Raw genomic sequence first — 13468 nt, 5'->3', positions numbered from 1 at the left:
AGTGGTTAAATGCTGCATTTCAGCTCTGACAATGAAACGAAATCATTTCAAACATCGCAACAGGATGGACCATAAATAACGCACCTAAGAAACAAAGGAAATAGTCTAGCAAAACAAAAAAACAAAAAACAAGAGGAAAAAAAATCTCTATTTACTACAAACAAGAGAATTAATAATAGAATGAAACCTACAAAATTGAAGTTATCATTGTCAATGGCTCATCCAGTACCTGTGCAGTCCTTATTACTTGAGCGCAGTCATTACTTGAGAACCATTAGGAAAACAGATGTACAAAAAGATCCATAACAGCTCAAGAAGAGGTGAAAACTGTGTTGCAGATGACTTAAAATGGCAGATCCAGGAAAACGATGCTCATTATCAGCTGTATCCAAATCCTTCCTTTTCAAGGTCGAACTTCTTTGCCGCTGAAAAGGTATAGCAGAATATATTTCTATCAAAAAGAATTTTTGTTGCTGAAACAGTTAAAAGGGAACGTTGAGTTAGTATCAATATGCAGTAAATCTCTGACCAAAATGATTTAGGTGAAAGAGATTCAAAATGCAATCTAGAACTGAAAGATAATTGAGTGAAACCCCTAAAAAATTCAGAAACTCCAACTGGATCTACATCATTATCTGGGTGAAAAAGTTAAGAGCACCATTGAAAGACTCACCTCTTGAATGGGCTTCAACAATCACAAGACGCATTGTCGCATTGTTTGGTGGCAACTGCAGAAGAAGAGGGATCAGTTGATGGTTCAGTGGATTCCTGGGGCAAACAACTATATCAGCAAGGTGAGTTTTCTCTTTCAGTTTCTCAGTCAACTCTGGTACGCTCGTCCCATTAAAAGTGAAGGCAGGCCATTCCACACTGTCGTCCACATTTCCCTCGTCATCTGCAACGGCATAAAAGATGCTCCGGTCTTCAACCTTGTGCAGATAGCCAGAAGCTGAAGGAGATGACTGTACGAGCGAAGAAAAATCATTTCATGCGTTGACAGATTCAAATGCGAACAAATGATTTTCAACTATGGTGCAATGCCACTGTACAAAGCTCCCAGTCCCGCACAAACTAGAGCAGTTAATATGAAAGAACAGTTGAGCAAATTTGTTGGAACCAAAACTGAAAAAACAGGAACAAAAGACTTGTTCTAAATATATAAAACTAAATACCGGATAGTTAATTGTTAGATCAAGCATAGCCTTTTAATAGTTCAAGAAATCTAGCATAAATTTTAAATTTTAATAAATCTGTGCATATTTTTGTTTTTTAAATTTTATAACAAATTTAGCATATACTTTCAATTTAACATTAAAATAAAGCATTTATCCCACATATCATAACATGCAAAGTCTACGATTTCAAAGATTAAGCTCATCAATTAAACATAATTCCATTTTTTATCAGTAAAAAGGACAAGAACATAACATGAATACTCTGTATTCAAATCGTCATCCAAATAAATGCCATCTTTTTCCAGTCTTTTGCTTAATCTGTATGTTCATTTAGCCGAAGTGAAAGGATCTGATAATTCACATAAATGGGAAAGAGAACTTTAAAAGGAAAATGCTTTTGGTCATGGAAATAACACCATTATTCAAATGACATAGCGGAGATCATTTTAGCGAAGCTAGATCACAAATCGTGATGATTGCGGAAGAATCCAACAATTCGATAGAAGGAAAAGAAAAAGAAAAAAGAGGGCGTTCCACATCGATCGATATTCAAAATCGAAATCCAAATTTATCTCATTTCGAACCACGGATACGGAAATAACATGACAATCGCAATAAGAAGTAGTGCTTCACAAACCTACCTCGGCGTCGGACGATGTCGGGGACGCGATCTCCGTCGGAAGGGGCTCAGCGATCTCTAGGCTCCACAGAATCCAGTCATGGTGAAGATGGGGGACGTCGTGAGTGACAGAGTTGCGCCAGGGCCGGGGACCGCGATTGCCTCGGAGGTAGCTACCGTAGCGGTTCTTGAGCTTGATCTGGGCGCCGTCGCGGGAGGGTTCCCACTCGAGGGAGGAGTCCAGGTGGGGTGGAAGTGTTAGGCGGACCTTCTTTCCGTTGACGCCAAAGAGATGGGACTCGTCGGTGGCGGTGAGGTAGCGGCCGCACAGGGAGCTTCGTAGGCGGATGCCGTGAGGGGCGTCGTCGACAAGCTCGACCGCCCACAGGGAGGAGAGGCCAGAGCTATCGCGTTTCTGGGAGACGTGCTCCCCATCATCCTCTGCCGCAAGGTACTTCTCCTGGTAGCTCCGAAGCCGCACCGTCTTCGCCCGGGCGAACGAGTCCATGGGGAATCGCATCCAAGCGGAAGAATGTGAGGAGGCAATGCCGATCGCAAACAGCTCAACTCCGACCATGGCGATCGATCGGACGATCCATTCTCGATGGAGAAGGGATGGAACAAGCGTTCGATCGGACGATCCATCGTCGAGGTAGGGAAGGAAAAGGGAACGGAACAAGTGTTCGTTCGGAATGCAGCCAATCGAGTGAAACGAAATTTGGGAAAGTTATACTTTACCCCATATATTAACTAATGACCCCTATTAGTTTACTACGCTGCACTTATAAGAATTGTTAGAGGCTTTTCTGCTAATAATGCAGGGGTAAAATGAAAATAACATTTCCAATTGACCAATAGAAAGGCAGCATTTATGACATTGTATCTGATCAATAGAAAGAGAGAATTTCCTACTCGGTGTCTGACCAAGATTGTAGATCCGAAAGCCAGATCCCTGGCGGTCGATGATAAGAGTAGAAGGGTGAGTCCCTAGCCGAGGTTTCAGAAGAAGGGGAGGGAATGGCGTTGAATGTGGAGGAAGAAGTGGTGCGGCTCAAGGAAGAGATACAACGACTGGGTCAGCCACAGGACGATGGCTCCTACAAGGTAATTTTCTTTCCTTTCTTTTTTTTTTTTTCCCTCTCGTCGGATTTCGATTCTGATTAGTTGGAATCAATTTGTCGTTGGGCGTCATCCTTGCCGATTGTCTGTGTCTCTAAAATCTCATGGATCTGGGATTTGCTGCCGTGCTTGTTAATTGGGCGAAAAGACGAGCAATTTCCATGTAGATTCATTGGACTTTTCTGCACCGTAGCTATTATGAAGATATGATTTTTGATATCAAGTTTTTTTTTTTTTTTTTTTTGCATTCAATGCTAGATAAGTTTTTGGGGGTTTCTGGGCTACACTCGGTGATATGGAATTTGAATAGTTCGGATTGATGATACGGAATAAACACTTTTGCCATTTGTGCTGGCCAAGAGGAATACTCGGCCTGTCTAGTAGGGAAGAGAAGTAAAACTTAAGAGAAGCCTGGAATATCAGGGTCATTGTTATCATCACCGATCTGGTATGCTGTGTCATTGTTCAAATCTTCTGTTTGTGAATTGCAGAAAAAGATTTTTTTTTTTTTTGTATGTTGAATGGAAGAATGAGTCTTTTTGAGGGGAAAACTGGATTGGAACGTTTTTTGGGAGAAACTAGTGTGATGATAAGATTGATTTTGGATATTGGCGAAAGGACTGGACAGGGATAAGATGCAAATGGTTTTTGGTCTTTTTCAAGAGGGTTTGGGCTATTTAGGGTTACAAATAAATCAAATGTTCGTGAGCAAGCAGTTTTTTGTTTCTAATTTGATTGGGGTTAGAATTTCGTCAGGGTGATGTAGGTCAAATTGCTTTGATAAAGCTAGGAATGCCAAATGGCTGAGGTAAGACAAGCAATATGCTGGGTGCCCCCACAAACTTTGATGGACATAGAGCGGTAAGATCAATGTGTTCTTATGCTCTAGCAAAGTGTTGATCAAAATGACGATCCAAATAATTCATTTCAACTCAAAAAGAAATTTGTTAAACAAATCAGATTGATCTTTATTTACAGATTCAATATAGTACCCTTATTCATCTAAAATGATCTAGTTTCAACTTTTAAACAAATTAAAAAGGAAAAAATAAAAAATGTGACAATTAATGGCAATATAGGCATGTAAAATAGAAAAAGTAAAAGTAAGTGTGTGATTTTAGATAAATGAAACTACGTGCTTCTGTTGGGAATTCCCTAATCTTAGGTTTGCTAGTAAGGAAATTTGCCTATATATTTTTGGAAAAGAATGATGGGAGAGGGTATGCATTTTTGATAATTGAAAACGGTGGATAGAGGATGGTAGGAAGAGAGCAACAACAAGAAGAACTAAATCTTATCCCACTAAGTTGGAGTCAATTATATGGATCCTTTTACGCCATTGAGCTTTATCCCTTACTATATTATTATTTTTATTTAAATAAATTTTATCTTATTTTATTATTACTAACCAAATTTTTTTTGGCCTTACTCGTTTAATATGGACATTTGTCATAGTTTCACATCACCTAATTTGAACATTTATTGGTCATTTAAGCACATGTCTGTATCATCTTAAACGTCTCCTGAAGTTTTCCCTCAATAGATGTAATCCCGACTCTCTCTAATATTTTCATTTATTATCCTATCTATTTTTGTATATCTGCACATTATCTTAACATCTTCATCTCTACAAATCTCATCTTTTGTTCACGTGCTCGCGTCATAGTCCAACATTCAGCTCAATATAATATAATAGGTCTAATCATTATTTTATAAAAATTTTCTTTAAGTCCTTAGAGGTACTTTATAATCACAAAGAATACATGACACTCTTATTCATTTTAACCATCCCGTTTGTATTCTATATATCTCTCTCTCAATCTTTCTATCCCTCTGTAAAAATGATCTTACATATTTAAAATTTTCACAACTCGTGATCGTCTATCTTAACAATTATCTTATTACGTTTAATATTCTAAACTTAAATTTCATATATTCTATTTTTACTCTATTAAATTTAAAATTTTTTTCACTTCTAGTTTGTCCGCCACGATAGATTTTCCGCCACGATAGAATGGTAGGAAGAGAGAAAAAAAAAATTCTTGCAGAGGAAGAGTGATTATCTGTGAAGGAAAGAGGCCATGCAAGTACGCAACAATAGATGGATAAAAAGAAAGGAATAACGCTTACACAAAGGGGTCTACGGGTCTCCTTTCAAGTCATCGAATTCAAAACAAAGCATAGATCAATCTGGACCGCTAATCGATCAATGCTCCATATGAATTTGCATTTAATTATCTTGATCCAATGGCTTGAAAGAGGGTTGTCATTGAAATTCTTTATTATTCTGCCCGCCTCCATCTGAGTCTTGTATCATGATTTAAACGCCCCTAGGTCAATGGTGCCACGGTAGGATATTTAGGTTGTCATCCAAGTATTCACAGTTCGAACCCCAGTTACGACATATTTATAGAAATTTTTCCTCCAAATGGGGGACGTAACCAAAGGATACTGGACTTCTAGGTTGGCCGCCGGGTGCGCTTCCCGATTTACCCTGGTGACCGGTGAGAAAATTCCGTGGAGCCGGATTGGTCACCCCCGGAGATAGTCAATGAGGCTAACTGGGATTATCATTTTTTTGTTTCATGATTTAAACGTCCCCGGGGCTATGATGTCGTGGTAGGATATTTACGTTGTCACCCAGATATTCGCGGTTCGATCCCCGGTATATTTGCAGGAATTTTTTCTCCAAATGGGACGCTCAATCAAAAGATGTTGGGCTTCTAGGCTGCGCGCCATGCGTGTTTCCTGATTTACCCTGATGATTGATGGAAAAATTTCATAGGGTCAGACTGATCACTCCGAACTAATCAATGAGATTAACTAAATTTATCTTTTTTTTCATGACTTAAATGTATAATTATCATTTTAATTTTTTTATTCTCAAAATTTTACCCATTATGTGAAATTGGATGAGTACATTAATTTGATGGTAATTGGATTTGATGATTCCTAATAATAATTGTCATTTTCATTTTCTAATTAATACAATATTAATGATGCAGAATTGACCTGCATCTAAAGTTATTGATTCTGATTTAATTAGTGTTTTTAAGGGCAAATTGCCCTAAACTCCTGCATGCAAACCTCAACTTCCTCCTCTCACTCCTTGCATGGAATTTTTTTTTTTACTTCAACTCCCTTTCAATTCCCTAATGCACATCGATTTACCTATTTATCCTCTCTTTTTTAAGTACAAAAAATCCAAAATGAAGTATAATATCTCTTAAATTCAATACATTTAAACTATAATTTAGTATATTTTTTATTAAATTGAGCATGCCTTTTTTTCCACCTGACCAATCGATTAGGAGTCCAAATCGATTAGGTTAGGTCAATTGATTCAACCTAAGTTAATCGATTGGTATGAACTCCCAATCGATTGGTCAGGTGGAAAAAAAGTCGTGCCCAATTGGATAGAAAATATGTTTGATTCTAATTAAATTATATTGAATTTAAGAGGACTATACTTAATTTTGGACTTTTTGTACCTATAAAAAATAATGAGGACTTCTGTTTTCTCACAACAAATCAATAGATTGCCGATCGATTGATTCGTAATCGATCGTAGCTACCCAATTAATAGAAAATATATTAGATTCTAATTAAATATGCTAAATTTAGGAGAGATTATACCTCATTTAAGACTTTTTGTACTTAAAAAAATGAGGGCAATTAAGTAAATCTGTGTGCATTAAGGAGTTGAAACAAAGAAAAATTTGCATGTAGAGTGTGAATAAAAATTTTCTGACGAAGAGACTAAGGAGAGACTAAGGAGGAAGTTTAGTTTGCTATTAGGGATTTTAGGACAATTTACTGTTTTTTTTTTAATTTAAGCATGATAGAATTCAATTAAAATTATTTTAAAATATTCAAAATTCCCTCTATCTATGATTTTTCACATACTTTAGCTTAGTTATTTTCATAGGCATTACTTTATTTTGTTTAAATACTTAATATTGTTTAAAATTTTAAGTGTATATTGTTTTAATCAATTAGGGACATTTAGACCAATATAAACGCTACAAATAAAATAGTCAATCATAGCAAGAATCGATTTTTATGTCAATGATTTAAGTTATAAGTTTTTACATATTTTAAAGTGAGTTTCATCAATACTTAGGATGACAACGCAATATTTAATTCATCATTTGGCACAGGTAAATTCTTAATTGGCACTTATATATGGTTATTGAGCATTGCTTTTATATATATATATAGAAACTTGATTTTGTTTTTCAGAAGGTCCCTGGTCTCTTTAAGAATGAGATAGCTAAGGAAATAGAGTAACCTTGCCATAAACAATTCTATGTAGAACATTCAGAATTGTCATAAAGAGCTTCTCCGCAATCATTCTATGGAGTTAAATATAAAGTGCGTCAAAGTCTCATTTATGTTTATAATTATGTCGACGGTTATGCCTGAAATAGTTGTGGCTACGTCGAACTCCCAATGATATTTCGTATGAAGTTTTTGTTTTTGTTTTTGTTTCAATCCTTCTTTCCCTTCAATCAAAAGATTGGCCTCCTCTTGAATGTTGCAGGTAAAGTTTGGGGTCCTGTTCAATGACGATAGATGTGCTAACCTATTCGAAGCGCTGGTCGGAACTCTTCGTGCTGCAAAGAAGAGAAAGGTCGTCAAATACGACGGCGAGCTTCTGCTTCAGGGTGTTCATGACAATGTGGAGATCATACTTCTGCCACCGACCGACACTGCTGCATGAGCTAGATCACCTTAACTCGAACTATGATTTTTATTTTCTCTCATTCGATGTTCGCACGCTGAGTATGAATTGTTTCCTTGTTCCAATCACAACTTCTGCACTCATAGTTTGATGTGGTTACTCAGCTATGAGAATTTGAACTTGCATGAAACGACGGTGGCTCGTTTTCTTGCTTCATTAACTATTGCGACCTCAACAGTCAATGGGTGTCGTGGAATTTTTAAAACAAAAGGGTCCTGAGTATAAAGTTCCGAAACCGACGCAAGCATTTTTTTTTTAATTTACCCTTCAACGTTCCAGAATTTTACCGCTCACGGTATCTATCGCGTTCGTTTGGCTTCGTCTCGCTCGTTAGCCGTTTAGATCGGCCTCTGTTTCTCTGATCTCGCCGCGGCCACGGTCCAGTGTTAGGGAGGCTTCGTGCGATCAGGAGATGGGCCAGCAGTCGCTCATCTACAGCTTCGTTTCGCGGGGGACGGTGATCGTGGCCGAGTACACGGAGTTTACCGGAAACTTTAACAGCATCGCTGCCCAGTGCCTTCAGAAGCTCCCCGCCACCAGCAATAAATTCACCTACAACTGCGACGGTCACACCTTCAACTACCTCGTTGAGGATGGATACAGTGAGTGCCCTCGAATCCTTTCCTGATTGTTGACGTAAGGGTTTTCTCTGATTCGATGGAATCTCGATGCATTTTCGATATTTTTGGTGATTTTGGGAAGTAGAATGAGGGAGTTTGACTGAGCTTTGTTGTTTGTAGTATTCGGTGCGGTGAATTTAGGGTTTCTAGATGTCGAGGTTTCCGTCGTTGTGTTGCGTTGGTGGATCATAGTATAGTTCGAAGGTAATAAGTTGAAACTTGTCGCGGTTAGGCATTTGCGTATTTTTAAAATGAAGAATTTTAGTGAACTGATGCTTCTGATCAATTTCGATTAACTTTTGAGTGAAAAATGCTATTTTATCAAGGATGAACTAATTTTAGTGAAACTAGTGTTTGGTCCGTAAGCTGATTCTTCATCCCAAGATCTGATAACTTGACTGCCAGTTAGGACAGACCAGTATTTTGTTGTATTCATTGTAAAACATTACAATTCTTTTTGAGACCAGGGCAACAGAGCATTGAAAGATCTGGGAAAGACCTCATCTATGTTATGCTCTCATTAATGAATTAAAAATGTATGTTTAATAATTGTCTTTCAGAAACCTTTCTTAATTCTGTTATTGCTTTGGCTTTTAAGTTCTAATTTTCTTTTATGAAATGTCCTTATATTAACCTTGAAAATTCATGATATAAAGGTATTTTTGATGCTTGGATCTTTGCTCACGTTTGGAACTAATACCAGAGCTTTTTGATTAAGGAATCTTATCATATGAAAGTAGAGATTCCTTGCTTTTCCTTTCTCTAAATTTAAGTTAGTTAGACTATTATACTTCATGTAGGTTTTATATGTTGCTGTTGCCTGTAATTATGAACCTTCTATGATGTTGATAGGATCTGAGAGATGCTTTGTCATCTTGGCTTTGGTCCTGCCATTTTATCTTTGATACTTTAGGTGATGGTCTAATTTAAAACTAAAGAAAGTTCAGATATGCTTTAGGTGAAGTATGGTTTCTCATCCTGTTGGTTACGTGTTAAGTTCTGATATGCCTTAGGTGAAGTATGGTTTCTCATCCTGTTGGTTACGTGTTTACTGAATTCACAATGAAAGACAACTTACTTTTTAGGGTCTGTCTGCTATCGCCTGTAGAACCTGTCACTTGTTGTTACCCTTGAGATTGCTTCTTGCCAAAACTTACATCTGCTGCTTGTTGCCACTCATCGCAAATTGCCCGACAAAAGGACATGTTGGTGGTGCTGCTTCTATGGGTTGCATCAGACCTGTTATGCTGCCTCAATCTTGTTGCCTGCTGAGATCCAGCCACCACTGCCTGCCAAGACCATTGCTTGCTGCAGCCATTACCTTCTGTCACTTGTCACTCATCATGCGGTGGCAGAAGTTGTTGGTTGTGCTTAGGAAGGAAGAGAAGGAAGAAGAGGACTAGAAAATATTTTATATAACATGCCAAACAAGGGATACAAAAGTTTTTTTATGAAAAATGTTTTACATAGACATAATATTTTGTATGAAGCAAACCAAGTCTCAGTGGTAATTTTTTTTTTGTGTTCATCTTTAGTGTTCCATGTTTGTGAAAACATACATTGGTTTAAACATTAATATTTTTGATATGATGCCTCTACTAGACACCTTATTTTCAAAATTCTATAATACCTAGTAATATTAATATTTGAATTTCTTGATAACTACCAAGTTTGAAATTTAGGTTTCTATACTAATTTCTGTTTCTGAAGGTTGGCATCGGTTAAACTATGTCAATCTTGTTTTAGCTCAGCTTCAAGTTTTTTTAATCTCATCTCACTTGGCCTATTTATCTACAAACACAATTTGAAAAGGTATATTATTACTTAATCTGATACATATATATAGCTTCATGCTTCTATTATATATTTATTAATAATTATTCTTATATCTAAGCCTAGTCACAATGCATTTTTAATTAATCAATGTTTGGGATTCAGCCTAAATTTGATTGGGTTGGGTTTAATGGCTTGAAGTGGGTTCAAATGGATTTAAGTTGAGCTTCATTGGTGGAATCACGATTTTATTGATTATGGTTGCTTTTGTGCTTGAATTTTGGGTTTAATCTAGGAACCTAGTTTGGGTTGAATCGCTAATTGAACTGGATTAAATCATGTATAAATTAATTTTTTATAATTTGATCTAGGTAAAATCGGGGGAGGGAGAGGGTATTGGTATACTTGTGTGTGTGTGTGTGTGAGAGAGAGAGAGAGAGAGAGAGAGAGAGAGAGAGACTAATGAGGCACGATGACATCTGGAACAAGTAAAAGATTATGAGAAAAAGAGTAAGAGAGAAGCGGAGGACAAAGAATGCTTGATAGCTCACTCATCCTCTTTGGCTTTGCTTTTGGGCTTCAATTGGGCTCAATATTGGATCCTAGTTTTGTTTGAATCATCTTTTAATTGAATTAGATTTAACTGTGAACAAATTATTTTTCTATAATTTGGACGGGAAGAATACTGTTGATCAAGGTTAAATGACGGTGAGGTACTGTTCTCCTTTTCTTCCTTCAGATCTATGTGAGGTTGAGCAATCAACTAGAGGGAGACTATTGAGGAACAATGGGTTGAACGAACCAAAGGAATATGAGTGGAAGAGCAACAGATAGGAGAAAAGGAAGGTGAATGCATGGTTACCCCATTCATCCTTTTTCGCTGCCATCAAAATTTGTCTTTATCGATATGGGCCAAAACAAAGGCTTATATTATCCATTATGTGCATGTAAAATTGGCATTTGCCAATCTTGTTTTTGATTTTGCTTTCGAATGGAACAATTCTTTTTGTTTGTGTTGACTGACAGTGATAAGATTTGCAATCTAGACTATAAGGCAAAAACAAGTAATGCTTGCTCATGCAGACCTGATCTTTATTTTGGTCCACAAATGGAGTGAGACTCTTAACGTGTGCCACTTACACTGAATGATATTTTCGAGTTCATCCATGATCATAACATGCAAAGGTATGGTTTGCTTATGTTGATTGACATGGATTGAGATTTACAACTTTGTTCTTAGCATGCCTAACATGGAAAGCCTTGTTACTAGTCAATTTAAATTAAATATGACTTCCTTTAAGAAGTTTGGGATTGTTGTTAAGTTCTATTTGTATGTTGTGGCTCTTTGATCTTGTGCATTCAAGACTTCAGACTTCTGTCCTAGTTATGAAGTCATGGTATATGTTATGGGGAATGCCATCCTACATCACTTTGGAAACAATGACATGTTTTTAGCTGTGGTTTTAATCACTTTTTAGGATTAGAGTATCTGCTCATCCTTTTTAGGTTACAGTATTATGTTGTTTTATAGATCAAAATATCTAAAAAATGTTTTAATTGAAATAAACTTCAATTTTTTTCTTCTAAAACTGATATTTGAAATATCAATGTGTTTCTTTTATTGGTAAATAGATACAGTTCCATCTTGTACTAGGTTAAAAACAGTACAATCTTGGAATGTTTGAAATGCATTGCACACAGCTTTGGTTTTTGAAAGAAAAAATTTTGGATTTGAAGGGCACAAGTTATTTTAGCTCTTATAAAGAAATGGTATGATGCTCCTTAGACAGCATGGATACTTTAGGCATAGTGAAAGGATCTCCAATTTCCATTTTAATGTTTGAAACATGCACACTGTGTTGCATGAGAAATGGCATTCACCTTAGCAATACCAAATGTTTTAGTAGGGTTCTTCTGCACATGGTTTTTTGGAGGGCAATTTGTGGACTTGGATAATTGAATTTTTACAAATATGAATGATAGTGTGCATTGCTGGCATTTATTTTGAAAGTTTGTGGTCACCTTTACAATTTTTTGTCGATTCTTATGATACACCATTAATCTGATTGATTCTTCTACTTCAGTCTGAAGTAAGTTTTTGCCTGCTACAATTTACTATCACTGACTAGCAGTTTTCCTAGAGATGCCCTTGTATATCCTTGTGGACTATTTTTTGAATTTTGAGTTGATATTTTCTTGTTGAGTTCAGTGTCTAACTAGAAAATGTGAATACTGCAGCATATTGTGTAGTTGCTGTTGAATCTCTAGGCAGGCAAGTTCCCATTGCTTTTCTGGAGAGGGTGAAGGACGACTTCAGCAAAAGATATGGGGGAGGAAAAGCTACAACTGCTCCAGCAAATAGCCTCAGCCGTGAGTTTGGGTACTTAACTGGCTACCTGATTGTCATTCTCATGATATCTAAGGAGAAGGCAAGTAATACTCAAACATCTGCTAACATATCAGGGCCAAGCTTAAAGAGCACATGCAATACTGTGTGGACCACCCCGAAGAGATCAACAAGTTGGCGAAGGTGAAAGCTCAGGTTTCAGAAGTCAAAGGAGTAATGATGGAAAATATCGAGAAGGTGCCTACTTGTTTTGTCTTCTTCAATTCATGCTCAGGGATATCTTTCACCTGCGCTGATATTTTTGGTGCTGTTTTTTGGTCGTTTTTCATGATTCAGGTTCTTGACCGTGGTGAGAAAATTGAGTTGCTCGTTGATAAAACCGAAAGCCTTCGGTCCCAGGTGAGCAAACTATAGTCTGCAAGACATCTATCCTTCCATGTCTTTTATGAATTTATGTAGTTGCACTTTATCTTTGTTGAAGTGTTAACATCCTCTGCTGGATTTTCTGCTGCTTGATACTGCAGGCGCAGGATTTTCGACAGCAAGGTACGACAATGAGGAGGAAGATGTGGCTACAAAACATGAAGATTAAACTGATGGTTCTGGGCATTGTCATCGCACTGATTCTTATCATATTTTTGTCCTTTTGTCATGGCTTCAAGTGCTTATGAGGATTGATACAGAGTGCCGCAACAATTTCTTCCCTCGTATAAGTTGTTGTCAAACATGGTGCTACTACTTAGTCTCTTTGTATAGCTTAGTGCTGCAGAAACACCTGTCGATTGTGGTTTCAGATTCCTATCACGAGCAATACTTTTCTATATGTTATTTTCTTCGTTGATTTGCTATTAGCTTAGCATCTTCCGAAGAATTGGCATTATTGTGGGCGACGAACGCAGGGTTTATTTTCCTAATATGAATAGTCATATTTACTACTTTGGGTTGATACTTTTTTGTCATTGTCTATATACCAAGTAATCTAATTCCACCAGTCCATAATTAGATGATCGTGTGCAGTAGCTTGAGGTTTTGTGTGTATGCTTAAGCTCCAAATGCCTTTTTGTCTCAATG

General features: G+C 37.1%; 3 protein-coding genes across 3 annotated transcripts; 2 read left to right on the top strand and 1 right to left on the bottom strand.

Moving 5' to 3' along the window:
* Positions 1-79: 79 nt before the first annotated feature.
* Positions 80-2509, bottom strand: LOC122009017. Its single transcript, XM_042564974.1, has 3 exons — positions 1817-2509; positions 674-962; positions 80-425 (listed from the first exon to the last, which is right to left on the bottom strand). Exons 1-3 carry the CDS (start codon positions 2369-2371, stop codon positions 379-381), a joined length of 891 nt encoding a protein of 296 aa, XP_042420908.1. The 5' UTR covers positions 2372-2509; the 3' UTR covers positions 80-378.
* A 157-nt stretch (positions 2510-2666) lies between these two features.
* Positions 2667-7740, top strand: LOC122009019 (costars family protein-like). Its single transcript, XM_042564976.1, has 2 exons — positions 2667-2898; positions 7457-7740. Exons 1-2 carry the CDS (start codon positions 2812-2814, stop codon positions 7634-7636), a joined length of 267 nt encoding a protein of 88 aa, XP_042420910.1. The 5' UTR covers positions 2667-2811; the 3' UTR covers positions 7637-7740.
* A 182-nt stretch (positions 7741-7922) lies between these two features.
* On the top strand, positions 7923-13343 carry LOC122009018 (vesicle-associated membrane protein 721-like). The gene is made up of 5 exons (XM_042564975.1): positions 7923-8259; positions 12289-12430; positions 12514-12634; positions 12734-12796; positions 12922-13343. The coding sequence occupies exons 1-5, from the start codon at positions 8070-8072 to the stop codon at positions 13066-13068; spliced, it is 663 nt and encodes a 220-aa protein (XP_042420909.1). The 5' UTR covers positions 7923-8069; the 3' UTR covers positions 13069-13343.
* The last annotated feature ends 125 nt before the right edge of the window (positions 13344-13468 follow it).

This window comes from Zingiber officinale, chromosome 8A (genome assembly GCF_018446385.1).
Source record: "Zingiber officinale cultivar Zhangliang chromosome 8A, Zo_v1.1, whole genome shotgun sequence".
NCBI lineage: Eukaryota > Viridiplantae > Streptophyta > Magnoliopsida > Zingiberales > Zingiberaceae > Zingiber > Zingiber officinale.
This window is presented reverse-complemented; position numbering and strand designations above follow the sequence as displayed.

What these genes read in the sequence shown, in the direction of transcription:
- LOC122009017 (XM_042564974.1), bottom strand. Translation starts at nt 2,371, where the DNA reads ATGGTCGGAGTTGAGCTGTTTGCGATCGGCATTGCCTCCTCACATTCT. An exon ending in CGACATCGTCCGACGCCGAG is followed by an intron (nt 963 to 1,816) that starts GTAGGTTTGTGA and finishes TCGCTCGTACAG; the next exon opens with TCATCTCCTTCAGCTTCTGG. An exon ending in TGTTGAAGCCCATTCAAGAG is followed by an intron (nt 426 to 673) that starts GTGAGTCTTTCA and finishes ATACCTTTTCAG; the next exon opens with CGGCAAAGAAGTTCGACCTT.
- LOC122009019 (XM_042564976.1), top strand. Translation starts at nt 2,812, where the DNA reads ATGGCGTTGAATGTGGAGGAAGAAGTGGTGCGGCTCAAGGAAGAGATA. An exon ending in AGGACGATGGCTCCTACAAG is followed by an intron (nt 2,899 to 7,456) that starts GTAATTTTCTTT and finishes TGAATGTTGCAG; the next exon opens with GTAAAGTTTGGGGTCCTGTT.
- LOC122009018 (XM_042564975.1), top strand. Translation starts at nt 8,070, where the DNA reads ATGGGCCAGCAGTCGCTCATCTACAGCTTCGTTTCGCGGGGGACGGTG. An exon ending in TGATGGAAAATATCGAGAAG is followed by an intron (nt 12,635 to 12,733) that starts GTGCCTACTTGT and finishes TTCATGATTCAG; the next exon opens with GTTCTTGACCGTGGTGAGAA. An exon ending in CCGAAAGCCTTCGGTCCCAG is followed by an intron (nt 12,797 to 12,921) that starts GTGAGCAAACTA and finishes TTGATACTGCAG; the next exon opens with GCGCAGGATTTTCGACAGCA.